This window comes from Bufo gargarizans, chromosome 2 (assembly GCF_014858855.1).
Source record: "Bufo gargarizans isolate SCDJY-AF-19 chromosome 2, ASM1485885v1, whole genome shotgun sequence".
Lineage (NCBI taxonomy): Eukaryota > Metazoa > Chordata > Amphibia > Anura > Bufonidae > Bufo > Bufo gargarizans.
In genome coordinates, this window is record NC_058081.1 from 292,523,645 (window position 1) to 292,538,958 (window position 15,314).

The following is a 15,314-nucleotide window of genomic DNA, read 5'->3' on the forward strand; positions in this document are numbered from 1 at the left end:
ATGTCTGTATAGTTAGTTTCGATTTTTTATTCTAGTGAACGGTCCTCTTTAAGTGCACTAGATAAAATTAGGGTAGGCCATGAAAAACACAAGTTTGTTCTTGCACAAGAGAACCTTCGATACTCAGTATGGCTTTAGGTGAAGCAATTTCACTGCACACTGACATGTTCCAATATGTACCTGTTGGGATCATTTTTGTATAGAGAGCTTCTCATAATCCTCTCCTAGATATCTGCAACAATGACAGGTGCCTGATGATGTGGACGTCTACATTTTTTGGGCATCGGCCATGGATCCAGTTACGCCACTTCTGCACCAAACCTTGCATATTGCTTTTCGCTGGTACAGAAAGGTCTGACCAGCAAAACATTCCTGTGGATAAGCCTTTGGGTACATAGGCCTTTACTATCGCAAAACTTTGTTGGAAACATGCATACTACTGCCGTCCTCACAGAGTACCACTCAACTGGTATATGATGGGCCTTATTTCTTACACTGCTCGGGTAAAATGAAACCTGGGCTCTGATAGTTTTACTGCAAGACAGTTGGGTTCCATTCACACATGCAGACCCATTAAAATGAGGACAGCACACTGTGTGCTGTCCGCATCCGCATGTCCATCCCGAGGCCCTGCAAAAAAATTCTTGTCTGTTTTGCCGACAAAAAGAGGCATATCTATCTTTGGGCAGGACGTACCGATCCACAAAATGCAAAACAAACGGACGGTATCCGTGTTTTGAAAATTCGCAATTTACGGTCCACAAAAATGGATACGGTCGTGTGAATGCACCCTTATCATGAATGAGTGCTGTGTAGTTCTGGGCCGATTTCTGGAAACCGAGCTATACCCGAACAGCTGATCAGAAGGAGTGCGGGGTGCTAGCCCCCACCGATCAGTTAGTGATGGTCTATCCTGAGGACAGGCCATCACTCAGTAAAGGCTGGAAAATCCCTTTAATAAAGACTGCTGCTAACATGGTCAATATCAGAAATTCCACTTTGCCTGGAGTTGTATATCCAGACTTTAGATGAAATATGTTCCTCAGCAACTAGAACGATAAAATGAAATGTATCCAGAGTATTACGGAGTCTAATAATATTAATCGCAGTGATAAGAATGTTGAGTTTTGTAATATTTTTAACTACTGAATAACCACAGTAGTACAAGGTCAAGTCCACCTGCGACAGAAATGTTCTGCTATCGATCTCGCTTCAAATCCATGATGAATGTGTTGCAAAATCCCATATGTAAAATGCAGATTCACAGTGGATTTCACTCCTGTTACACTTAAAGGGAACCTGTCATGTGGATATTTGATTATAATCTAACTAATTATATACAATCATTAACTACTAAAAAGTGCCTTAGATGTATTCACTTACTGGTGTGACAGATGGTTACCTCATAATATACACACAAAGATGCCGCATGCTAATGAGCTGATTGGAGTCCAGTGTGATGTTATTGAGTCCAGCGTATATTTAATTCAGAGCTATAGCCGCTCCCCTGCCCACCTGCTGCTGATTCATATGGAAACAAACTGTCAATCAGCAGCAGGTAGGTGGAGAGAGTCAGGAGCTCGTGAATATTCATGACTCATCATGATAAGCTGGAGCTTTTTAATACAAGATGTGGCAGATTGACTGGGTCAATTAAAGAAAGTGACCCAGCATTTTGCTAAGAGAATCAGTCACTTATATATGTTGCCCTTAGTTAGGACACCATAAAACTAGTGACAGGTTCCCTTTAAAGGGGTGAAATGTGTGATGAAAATCTGCAACAGAAATTGATATGCAGTGGATTTTAAAATAGGTATGTCAACGTCCACACAGAAAAAGTCCCCAGCACATGGATGGGATTTGTAACACTTCATCCACCTGCCTGGTACTGTAATCCACGGCAGATTTTACCTGCACAAATCTGCATGTACAATCTGCAGGAAATATGTTCTGTGTGGACATGCTGGTCATTAAACACGACACGCTAAGAATTTCACCTTCTTTCGCCTCCCTCAGTTTGCCAAGCATTACTCTTGCAGTCCCTCTTCTGGCAAACGCTTTTCCATATGAAGTATCTAAAGCTATGGCCTGTGTGCAGTCTTCCTCTGCTTCCTGGTATCTGAAAGAAACACAACCACATGTGTACAATCAGTATAGCAAGGCTTACTCATAGGAGACCTGCCGCAGAGGAGAAATTATTTTTAGCACAAAATGAGAGCACTATTGATTCACAACCATTAACCTTCTTCTGACCTTTTTCTTGTACATTCACATTCTTAAATGTCACTCTGTTCGCACAAAGGTCTCTAAAGGAGTTACATAAAGAAGTGATTGGCAGGAAATGACCTTGACTTTAGACAACACAAGTTGGAAGACATCAAATGGCCATTCAGGATTATTCTCTCTCGAGCAAATTTTGATCCCTGTTACATTGATAGCCCATATTTATATAATAATAAATAACTCGTGAACATAGTGGGAGAAGAGCCTTAAAGGGGCCGTTTCCCCCACCGGGGTCTTTCTGGCTGGGTTCCCACCGCTACTGGTCATGGCTACTTCGCACCCTTCTCACCAATGCAGATCGCCAGACAATCCCTTTTAGTGAATGTTCTCTTTTTATAATGTAACTCTGAGCAGATACAGGTCTTGGTTAATCTATAAAGAGGCCACAGATAGGGAACTCCAAGTCTTCCAAATAGATACAGATAAATGATAACATTCTGGTTGCCTGCAGACACCACTAGAGGGAGCTTAGGAGCTTACACAACAGTCAGATATTTTTAGTGAATGCCTAGCATCAGACTCAAAGGAAGTACACATCAGCCCTTCCTCCTTCCCGACAGAAACACAGCAGTGATCATCTAACATGATCCAGCATCAAATCGAACAGTATATCACATGCAGCTGAAATATGATCCTTACTTTAGAATTTTCAGGTAGGCCATGGCTCGATTTGCTGGTAACAGTGCGTTTGTGCTATCTGCTGCAATTCCTTGTGTGTAGCATTCAATGGCAAATTCATACTTTCCTTCTTTAAAGTAAGCATTTCCCTGTAACACAGGAAATAGAATTTTGTTTACCATCCTGACGGGGTACACAGTCGTAGTATGTAGGAGAACCAATGGCTACAACTCACTATGCAATGGCAGTGTACTTCACAGTCACAAAGTTTAGTACTGGGTAAGTACACACTTAGATGTGCTGTGGCCCATCCACCTTGGTGCACAGTGTTCACATATGTCCTCACAAATTATACAAAAATATTCCAACTGAAACACTAAGGCCTCTATCACACGGGCGTCATGGTTTTGGGCCGGATAAGATGCGGGTGCGTTGCGGGAAAATGCGTGATTTTTCCGCGCAAGTGCAAAACATTTTAATGCGTTTTGCACGCGTGTGAGAAAAATCTGCATATTTGGTATCCAGACCCGAACTTCTTCATAGAAGTTCGGGTTTGGGTTAGATGTTGTGCAGATTGTATTATTTTCCCTTATAACATGTTTATAAGGGAAAATAATAGCATTCTTAATACAGAATGCTTAGTAAAATAGGGCTGGAGGGGTTAAAAAATATAAAAAAATAATTTAACTCACCTTAATCCACTTGTTCGCGCAGCCCGGCTTCTCTTCTGTCTTCTTTCTTCAGGACCTGGGTAAAGGACCTGTGGTGACGGACCATGTGATGAGCGCAGTGGCATCACCATAGGTCCTTTTCCTCACAGATGAAGGCAGAAGAGAAGCCGGGCTGCGCGAACAAGTGGATAAAGGCAAGTTAAATTATGATCTTTTACCATGGTGACGGACCATGTGATGAGCGTAGTGACGTCATCAAAGGTCCTATTCCTCACAGAACAAGACAGAAGAGATGCTGGCTGCGCGAACAAGTGGATTAAGGGGAGTTAAATAAAAAAAATTCCCCTCAAGCCCTATTGTACTATGCATTCTGTATTCAGAATGCTATTATTTTCCCTTATAACCATGTTATAAGGGAAATTAATAATGATTGGGTCCCCATCCTGATCGTCTCCTAGCAACCGTGCGTGAAAATCGCACCGCATCCACAGTTGCTTCCGATTTTCACGCAGCCCCATTCACTTCTATGGGGCCTGCGTTGCGTGAAAAACAAGCAAAATAGAGCATGCTGCGATTTTCACGCAACACACAAGTGATGCGTGAAAATCACCGCTCATGTGCACAGCCCCATAGAAATGAATGTGCGGGTGCAATGCGTTCACCTCATGCATTGCACCCGCGCGGAAATCTCGCCCATGTGAAAGAGGCCTAAGGGCTATTATTTGTGAAAATCTAAAATGGGCAGCAGTTCTGGGTGTTACCAACAGGTCCTCCATACAAAGTCACTAAGATCACATTTTCACATTTTGGTTGTTGTTTTAACATCTGAATGTTTTATTCATTATGATGAGATGATTAGGTATTTACTCATAATTTGGTCACTAAGTGGACTTTAGGCCTCATGCACACGACCATTGTTTTGGTCCGCCTCCGAGCCACAGTTTTTGCGGCTCGGATGCGGACTCATTCACTTCAATGGGGCCGCAAAAGATGCGGACAGCACTACGTGAGCTGTCCCTATCCGTTGCTCCGTTCCATGGTCCGCAAAAAAAACTGTCCTATTCTTGTCAGTTTTGCGGACAAGAATAGGCAGTTCTATCAATAGTTGTCCGTGCCGGCAGAACGCACGAGGACACCAACTGTGTTTTGCGGATCTGCAATTTGCGGACTGCAAAACACACAACGGTCGTGTGCATGAGGCCTTATAAAGAGGAGCTGTCACTGTGGAAGACCTAATATAAAGCACATTAAAATGACACCCTAATGCCCCTTTCACATGGGCGAGTATTCCGCGCGGATGCAATGTGTGAGGTGAACGCATTGCACCCGCACTGAATCCGGACCCATTCATTTCTATGGGGCTGTGCACATGAGCTGTGATTTTCACGCATCATTTGTGCGTTGCATGAAAATCGCAGCAAGCTCTATATTCTGCGTTTTTCATGCAACGCAGGCCCCATAGAAGTGTGAATGGGGCCGCGTGAAAATCGCAAGCATCCGCAAGCAAGTGCGGATGCGGTGTGATTTTAACTCATGGTTGATAGGAGACGATTGGGCTGGAGACCCGATCTGTATTATTTTCCCTTATAACATGGTTATAAGGGAAAATAATAGCATTCTGAATACAGACTGCAAAGTAAAATAGTGATGGAGGGGTTAAAAATAAAAAAATATTAAACTCACCGAGTCCACTTGATCGCGTAGTTGCAGATCTCTGTCGTTTTCTGTAATGTTAAGCTGCCGGCTAAGGACCTGTGGTGACGTCACATCACATGATCCAATCACATGGTCCCTCACCATGGTGATGAACTATGTGATTGGACCATGTGATGAGCACAGTGATGTCATCAAAGGCCCTATTCCTGTGCACAGCAAAGAAGAAGACAGAAGAGATGCCGGCTGCGCGATCAAGTGGATTAAGGTGAGTTAATATATATATTTTTTTAACCCCTCCAGCCCTATTTTACTAAGCATTCTGTATTAAGAATGCTATTATTTTCCCTTATAACCATGTTATAAGGGAAAATAATACAATCTATAGAACACCTAACCCAAACCCGAACTTCTGTGAAGAAGTTCGGGTTTGGGTACCAATTATGCCGATTTTTCTCACGCGCGTGCAAAACGCATTACAATGTTTTGCACTCGCGTGGAAAAATCGCGCATTTTCCCGCAACGCACCCGCATCTTATCCGGGCAAAAAACATGACGCCCGTGAGAAAGAGGCCTAATAGTTGCTTGGTTCAGTTATATCCTGTCCAAAGAGCCAAATAGTAGGGCGGAAAAGAAGCACTTCCTGGCAAATCTGAAAATCATCATATGACCCAATCTGATACACCATGCGACCACACAGAATCATTTTCTGTTCATCCCACAATTAGCGCTCTCAGAGGCGGCTTACTGGATGCAATTATATTTTCAGGGTTTAAAGGCATTTTTTATATTTTAAGGTATTAAAACATACCAGATCTTTCTGTACAATGGCTTTTTGTTTCAGCTGTTGCGCTTCTATATGTTTCTTTTCTTCTTCAGATATTTCTGAACTTTTCTCCTCAATGTTTTCCCTAATGTCTTCTTTTTCCTGTAATGTACTTGAGGATGACTGAAGCTCCTAAAATATACACACAAATAGTTGATTAAAGGGGTTGTTCAAGATATTAAAAGGGTTGTGCCACAAAAAATAGTCTACATTTTAGCCAGTGAGCTATTCAATAAAATGTATCTGTATAGCGCCTCCTGCTGTTTGTTCTTTTCCTTATTTCTCTGTCCACCTCGCTGAGGTGTTTGCACATGCTCAGTTAAGCTGTGGCAGTTACAGCAGAAAGAACACCACTCCTGAGTAAGGACACGTCCCTGAGCTGTTAGCTTGACATAAATCCGGCAGAACAATTGGAGCAATGAATAGGAGATCTGTGGATCCATATGAGGTACAGGGCTGGTTCTAGCTGTGTTAGATAGAGGCTGTCATGTACTATACGATGTATGATTTTCATTTTTTACATCTGTCATGGCATAACCCTTTTAAGAAACTTCACCTGGAGCAGGAGTTTGTATAACCTGAAAAATAAACATTACTCACCCTTTAAATGTGCTGCCCCCCCCCCCCCCCCCCCCTCTGGTGGTCTCTGCCGGTCATACAGTGATGACATCACACACAATTCATGTGACTGCTGCAGCCAAATGAATGAGGTACGTGATGTAACCGCTGCCGCACTGGAGCAGCATCTGTTTAATGGCTATTTTTTTTTATTATTATCCGTTTCCTGCTCTGAGACAACCCCTTTAAAGCAGGCATCTTTGCTGAACACAGAAAATAAAAAATGGTTAACGCATTGAGTGAATGTATCTACCAAGGTGGACTTTCTACAGGACCACATGATTCTTCACATATTTTTGGCTCTGAATGTGCGGGTGTGGTTGTGAGGCCTTCTTTCAGAACTGAATAAATAATATTCTCCCCTAAAGATGGGTTTACTGGTTAGAAGTCATTCCAACTGTTGCATGTAAAAACTTATTGTACAGTCAATCATAAATAATCAGATGATAAGTAGAAGGTAATTCCAATACTTGCACATAACTATTGTGTAATACTACATGCAACCGTGAAACAAAATACATTACAACCCTAATTCCCCCAAAAAGTTGGCTTGCTGTGTACAATGTAGGTAAAAACAATGCAATAATTAGCAAATCTCAGGCTCATATTTTATTCACAATAGATCATAGAACACATATAGTAAAATGTCTTCACTTCAACATCTGATTTCATGGAAAAAAATAACTCATGGCAGCAACGCATCTGAAAAGAGTTGGGACAGGGCCATGTCTCCCATTGTGTAGCCTCCCCTCTTAACAGTCAGTAAATGTCTCGGAAATTAGGAGAACTGCTGAAGTTTTGGAATGTTGTCCCATTCTTCTCTGATGTAGGATTCTGGCTGTTCAGTCCTAGGCCTTCTTTTCCCATATTTTTAGTTTCATGACATGCCAAATGTTTTCTATTGGAGAATGGTCTGGACTGCGGGTGGACCAGTTTAGCACCCGGAATCATCTTCTGTGAAGCCATGTTGTTGTAAAGGATATGTATGTGGTTAAGCATTGTCTTGCTGAAATATGCAAGGCCTTCCCTGAAGGAGACATTGTCTGGATGGGAGCATATGTTGTTCTTTAGTACCGATAGCTCCTTACCAGATGTGTAAGCTGGCCACACCGTAGGCACTTATGCAATCCCATACCATCAGAGATGCAGAGTCTTGAACTGTGTGCTGATAACAAGTTGAATGGTCCCTTTCCTCTTCAGTTCAAAGAATTTTTAGACACAGTCTTCTGCAGATTTGTGAACCTATCCCATCTTTGCTTCTGAAAGACTGTGCCTCTCTAACATGCTCCTTTTACATTCAGTCATGTGACTTGGTAGGAAATTGCTCCTCTAGCTGTTTTATTATTAGTACCCTGTAATACATTTTTTGAGATGCATTGCTGTCATTGAGATTAAGAGCAAACAAAACGGAGTTGATTGAGAAGGATATACTTACCAGGGCTATTTTCTTTAGCTCGTTGGTGGCTTCAAAATTGTTTGACTCCAGTTCTAAGACCTTTTCATAATCTATGCAGAAAACAGAACAATCAAATGAATGAAATATCTGCCAATAGATAGTTTTCAGAAGAAAATGATCCGGGACAGCACAACCGTAAAAATAAATGAATCCCAAGTGTTTAAGGCATTTATGTTTCTCTTTGAAATGAAAAGAAACTCGCTGGTAATGTCTATGAGTTTCTCTTCTCTCCAAAAAGTTTAAAATTTAACCTTTTTTATCTAAATCCTGGAAAGCTGGTGTTGCCATCTATTTTTCCAGTAATCTAAATGACAAATCTTATTGTGACAGTAAAGTGGAGAAGAATACCTAACTTCATACTTCGATATTGTATTCGGAAGTAAAGGACATCAAGGTAATGTTAGCATGGTTTTAAAAATGGCTAAACAAGAAAGGATATTTAAAGTGTTCCTATTGTCCGATTAAAGTTATGACGTCATATGGTTTGATCTTTGGGTCTGGTTGCGGAGATCTCAACTAGTTACTGACACAAAGGAGCAGAAGAATTTAGTTAAAGGATAACTGTCATATTTTCATCCAAAAAATACATTTTTAGCATATGTTACTGCTGCAGCAGCATTATGCATAAATCAATCGTTAGTTTCTTCACTTACTACTGTTTTCCTTGAGTTTTCCCTTTAGTTACGGCTGTTTTGAATCCTACATTATGAGGATCTTCTCAAGATGGCTCCTCTGCCAGTTCTCCGAGGCCAAAACTGCCTTCCCTCACTTCCCATACAAACTTGCTGAACCCAGCAGCTTCCTGCCAGCCAATCAGATTGGATTACTGAGACACGCCTCCTCACTCTGAAGCCTAATGCAGGCATGCAGTGTGAAGGACCGCCCCTCCGTCTTCCTAGTCGAAGACAGGTGAACCATAGCAACGGTCTTTTAAGGGAGCAGTGGAAAGGGACAGCAGACATTAATGTAAGCTGTTATTATAAGGTAATTAAAGATATTTTGGCAATCATTGACAGACTTACTCGCCTAACTCTAATAAGCTAGCAAATAAAACAAAATATGACAGTTATCGTTTAAGTACTGTGCCCCTTTGTTACTAATTGGCTATCCTTAGAGAGGCAAGTGTCCATACATTGCACACTGCTCTCCAAGGAGAATCGATAGTAGAGCACAGCACTCAGCTAGGCACTTCTGCTCCTTTTTTCAGCAACTGATTGAACTTTCTGGACAAGCACCACAACCATCAGAACTTCTGAGATGTCAAAAGTCTGACCACTTAACAGATATTAAATTGCTTTGATTTATTATCTAGCTGAGGTGGCTTGATAGCCTGCTTTTCATATATTGATTTTATATGGTTCTGTGGGTTAAACCCCATCAGTGCACTCTTTTCTTACCCAGTAGGGTTCTTCCCAAACCTTTCTTTGAACACTGAATCTATAATGTAACAGTTTGTCAGAGCAGGATGGTAGCTCAAAAAGTTATATATACACACTGACGAATGTTTTCTTTCTGTACAAAAATCATAAAAAATAAAATAAAAACTTATGACACACCTTCCTTTGCTCCTTGGAAATTCTTCAATGCCAGACGACAGGCTCCTCTGCGAGCGTAAGCTTTCCAGTAACTGCGGTTTAAAGCAATAGCCAGATTGCAGTCTGACTCAGCAACAGCGTACCTATAAAAATAAAAAAAAACATATGGAAAGAAAATGTTTTCAGCTTTAAATAAAACGGAAATCATCAAGTCAGCTTGTTCAGGAAAACCCCCAGCAGGACAGAACACTTACTTCTTTAGCCTAAAGAACGCAGATGCTCGGTTTGTAGGCAGAACAGCATTGTAGGGATCAGCATCCATGCCTCTTGTGTAGCACTGCACAGCTTCATCATACTTTCCAGCCTTAAAGTAATTATTTCCCTGAAGTAAAAATGAAAACTTTTTCAGCTTTGTCTGCATTAGTTTCTTTCCACAGATACCAAGTCATCAACAGACCATCACCCAAGACCCAATTCCATCAAAACGCTGATTTTTAGAACCACCAGATCAATATTGCTTCTATTCTTTTCATCTTTTTTTGCCATGAGGAGAGTAAGGCCTCTTTCACATGGGCGTCATGTTTTAGGACCGGATAAGATGCGGGTGCGTCGCAGGAAAATGCACGAGTGCAAAACATTGTAATGCGTTTTGCACGTGCGTGAGAAAAATCGGCATGTTTGGTACCCAAACCCGAACTTCTTCACAGAAGTTCGGGTTTTGGATCGGTGTTGTGTAGACTGTATTATTTTCCCTTATAACAAGGTTATAAGTGAAAATAATGGCATTCTTAATACAGAATGCATAGTACAATAGGGCTTGAGGGGTTAAAATAAATAAATAATTTAACTCACCTTAAACCACTTGTTCACGCAGCCGGAATCTCTTCTGTCTTCATCTTTGCTGCGCAGTAGGAATAGGACCTTTGATGACATCACTGCGCTCATCACATGGTCCATCACATGCTCTATTACCATGGTGGTGGATCATGTGACAGACCATGCGATGAGTGCAGTGACGTCACCACAGGTCCTTTTCCTGTGCAGAGCAAAGATGAAGACAGAAGAGAATTGGATGAGGTGAGTTAAATTATTTTATTTATTTTTAACCCCTCCAGCCCTATTGTACTTAGCATTCTGTATTGAGAATGCTATTATTTTCCCTTATAACCATGTTATAAGGGAAAATAATAAAGATCGGATCCCCATCCCAATCGTCACCTAGCAACCGTGCGTAAAAAATCGCACTGCATCCACAGTTGCTTGCGATTTTCACGCAGCCCTATTCACTTCTATGGGGCCTTTGTTGCGTGAAAAACACACAAAATATAGCATGCTGCGATTTTCACGCAACGCACAAGTGATGCGTTAAAATCACCGCTCATGTGCACAGCCCCATAGAAATGAAAGAGTCCGGATTCAGTGCGGGTGCAATGCGTTCACATCACGCATCGCACCCGCGCGGAAATCTCGCCCGTGTGAAAGAGGCCTAAGAGTTTCCTTTGCACTGATTTTCTGGTGAATTTGCGCTTTTAAACAGCAGCTGGTCTAAACAACTTAAACTGCAGTGTAAAGTATGGGCAAGAAACAGAGCAGCGGTCTACATGTCTGAATTCCTCAGAAATGCACATGGATTTCAGTATTCAATACATAAAATAGACATACTGAACAGCATTACAGCAAAAGAACAACTAAGCACAAAAATAGCAGACCCAAAAGTGCAGTAATGTAAAATAGTACCATTTTAGGAACACTACTAAACAAGTAAAATGTAAGTAAGGTATACCTTTTCTTTGTCTGCTAAAGCCTTTTCTGTATCAATTTTAATGCCATCTTCATCCCCGGAATCAGACTCTGCAGACACTGATTCATTAGTGTTGTCCTCTTTATCGAGCTCCTGCAAGGCTTTGTCCTAAAACATGTAAGATCCTGTATAAATTATGCAATCAAACCTAGCATGCATGTGATGGCAAATACAGCACATCGAAGGCTATTAGTTCACCAAAATGACACAAATCATTACCCCTTTTTAAACAAAGCCAGTATGGAGATTAGGTGATCACTGTTAGCGCCTGATGATTACACTTGATCACACTTGCCAGGGAATATATGGCAGTACATGGGATGTGGGCGGGGGGGCATTCAAATCTGAGGTGCACTTATAGAGCAGCTGTATGTTCTAGCTCATAGGGGGGGGGGGGGGCGGGGGGGGAGAGATGGGAAAAGTTTACACCCTGAGGGGCCACAGAAGCCATCTTCATGAAATAACGCCTTTAAATCATTTTGGTCCTTTTAGGCCCTTTTCACACGAGCGTGTCCGGATAAGGTCCGGATGCGTTGCGGCAAACCCGTGCGAGTAGGTACCCATTTGCAGTCAGTTTTGACTGCGATTGCGTTCCGTTGTTCAGTTCTTGTCGCGCGGGTGCAATGCGTTTTGCACGCGCGTGATAAACTGAATGTGGTACCCAGACCCGAACTTCTTCACTGAAGTTCAGGTTTGGGTTCAAGGTTGTATAAATGTAATTATTTCCCCTTATAACATGTTTATAAGGGAAAATAATAGCATTCTGAATACAGAATGCATAGTACAATAGGGCTTGAGGGGTTAAAAAAATAAAATAAAATTTAACTCACCTTAATCCACTTGTTCGAACAGCCGACATCTCTTCTGTCTTCTTCTGTGAGGAATAGGACCTTTGATGACGTCACTACGCTCATCACGTGGTCCGTCACATGATCCATTACTATGGTAAAAGATCATGTGACCGACCACGTGATGAGCGTAGTGACGTCATCAAAGGTCCTATTCCTCACAGAACAAGACAGAAGAGATGCTGGCTGCGCGAACAAGTGGATTAAGGGGAGTTAAATTATTTTTATTTTTTTTAACCCCTCAAGCCCTATTGTACTTTGCATTCTGTATTCAGAATGCTATTATTTTCCCTTATAACCATGTCATAAGGGAAAATATTATTGATCGGGTCCCCATCCCGATCGTCACCTAGAAACCGTGCGTGAAAATCGCACCGCATCCGCACTTGCTTGCAGATGCTTGCAATTTTCACGCAGCCCCATTCACTTCTATGGGGCCTGCATTGCGTGAAAAACGCACAAAATAGAGCTTGCTGCGATTTTCACGCAACGCACAAGTGATGCGTGAAAATCACCGCTCATGTGCACAGCCCCATAGAAATTAATGGGTCGGGATTCAGTGCGGGTGCAATGCGTTCCACTCACGCATTGCACCCGTGCGGAAAACTCGCCCGTGTGAAAGGGGCCTTAGTCTCAGGCTCTGTAACATTTATGATCTCCCCTCAGCATGTACAAAGGGTTCCATTAGCCAGAGCATCATTTTAGACTCTGTTGGGCCTGTTTATGTGAGTAAACCTCCAAAAAAAATAAAAATTTATGAAATACTGAAGTAGACTATGCTATTCTATACATAAAATGGAAGCCCATGGGTGACAGACACAAGCATCAATCAGGGGTACATGCTGGGAGATTTAACTGGCATATACATCAAACTGATGTCATTGCAGAACAGCTGATTGGCGGGATGTTGGACTCCATTGATCAGACATTGATGGCCTATCCTCAGGATAGGCTATCGATGCTAAAATCATGGAAAACCTCTAAGGGTGGGTTCACATCTGCATTCTGGATTCCATTATGGCTTTCCGTTATAACGGAATCCATAAGACGGAAGGACGGGTGCGTTATACTGCCCAAAGACTTGTATTAGGACGACGGAATGCAAAACGGAAGCCTTTAAAAAGGCATTCCGTCTTAATAGAAGTCTATGGGAATCATAACGGATCCGTCTGATTTCCGTTATGCAGAACTGAGAAAAAAGTCCTGTCGACAGTCTTTCATAACGGTTACCACGCGAATACGTCATGATTCACATAGACTTCTATTAAGATGGATCAAAATGGAATGCCTCTTAAAGGCTTCCGTTTTGCATTCCATCCTATCGATTCTGTTATTTTTTGTTATAACGGAAAGCCATAACGGAATCTAGAAGTAAGATGTGAACCCACCCTAACTCCTTCAGGGCCCTGTGATTTTCAGTTTTTGTTTTCACTTCGTGCTTTCCTAGAGCCATAACTTTTTTATTCTTCCTATTCACAAAGCTGTATGAGGCCATGTTTTTTGCAGGACAAGTACCTTTTAATGACATTTACTATTGTATGAGAAAATTAAACAATTGCCCCCAAAAGATGTACATAGCCTTTAACCACTTCCCGACATGACGTAATAGTACGTCATGGTGGCAGGTGACTTCCCCCATTTTTAAGTACTATTACGTCATGGTGATCGGGCGGGCACCTGAGCAGTGTGCGCCCGATCGCTACAGGGGCCCGGTAGTCCCTGATAGCCAGGCCCCTGCTGTAAAAGACGATGCCGGCGGATTAACCTCTTCCATGCCGCGGTCAGGATTGACCGCGACATAGAAGGGGTTTGCGGCAGGCGAGGTAGCCCATCAGGTTCCCGCGCTGCTGTGGCAGGGACCCGATGGGTGACAAGGCAGCCCGATGCCGTGCAGAGGCTGCCCAATGCCTTGCACGGCATGGGGACCTGCCTTCTACGGGGGCCAAGGAGATCCAGCCCCAGGTCCCTGGAAGATTGTTTGCCGAGCCGCGGCGATCAGGGCAGTCTTTAACGCGGTACTAATGAAGCGCTTCCATTATAGAAGCGCTTTATTAGTACAGGAGGACCAGGAAGCGGTGAAGGGTCCTCAGCTCGGCTATCGGCTGTGCACAGCGCGAGGTCGCTCTGTAACCTCACACAGTGTGCCGCGATACAAAGCCGACAGCAGGATGAAGTGAATCGCGATGGTGACCAGGAGCAGGAGAGTTAAGTGTTTTTTTAATTTATTTTTTATTTGCCCTGGGGGCTGACATAAGGGATGATGGCTGACATGGGGGCTGGGGTCTGATTAACATTGGGGGTCTGATTGCTGGTCTGACCTGAGGTGTAATGAAAAATATTTTTTCTGATTGTTCTACTCTAAAACCTAGGTTGAAAAATACGGTACAGTGCAGCAGAGACCCTAGTCAGTTTATATAGTGTTATATATTTTAATATGCACCTTGTGTTTTGTTATGCGCGTTAATCAGTCAGCGCCGACTAGCACCCCCTAAGCCCAGCCTACCCCTGCCCCAATAATAGCAAAATGCTATTATTGTGTAAGACTTAAATAAGAAAAAGTATACATATTAGGTATTCCCGAGTTCTTAAGGACCTACTCTATAAAAATATATTACATGACCTAACCCCTCAAGTGAACGCTGTAAAAATAAATAAAAACTGTGCCAAAACCAATTTTTTGGTCACCTTGCCCCATAAAGTGTAATATTGAATGATCAAAAAAACATAAGTACCCAAAAATTGTACCAATAAAAAAATGTAACTCTTCCTGCAAAAAATTAGCCTCTGCATTTTCTACTGAAGGGTGCATCAGGCGGTCTTCAAATGGGACATGGTGTCTAAAAACCAGTCCAGCAAACATCTGCCTTCTAAAAACCATACGGCGCTCCTTTTCTTCTGTGCCCTGCCATGCACCCATACAACAGTTTACCACCACATGTGGGGTGTTTCTGTAAACCACAGAATCAGGGTAATAGATATTAAGTTTTGTTTGGCTGTTAAACCTC

At 42.3% G+C, this 15,314-nt stretch overlaps 1 protein-coding gene across 1 annotated transcript in view; it reads right to left on the reverse strand.

The window, feature by feature from the left end:
* The window catches only part of RPAP3 (RNA polymerase II associated protein 3), a 63,594-nt gene that overhangs the window by 42,032 nt on the left and 6,248 nt on the right, over positions 1-15,314 (reverse strand). Inside the window, exons 4-10 of the mRNA XM_044277082.1 lie at positions 11,444-11,569; positions 9,915-10,042; positions 9,682-9,803; positions 8,105-8,175; positions 6,037-6,183; positions 2,923-3,050; positions 1,998-2,119 (exon numbers count right to left, since the gene is read on the reverse strand). Of these exons, the coding sequence (XP_044133017.1) occupies positions 1,998-2,119; positions 2,923-3,050; positions 6,037-6,183; positions 8,105-8,175; positions 9,682-9,803; positions 9,915-10,042; positions 11,444-11,569 (844 nt within the window). The remainder of the gene's footprint in view (positions 1-1,997; positions 2,120-2,922; positions 3,051-6,036; positions 6,184-8,104; positions 8,176-9,681; positions 9,804-9,914; positions 10,043-11,443; positions 11,570-15,314) is intronic.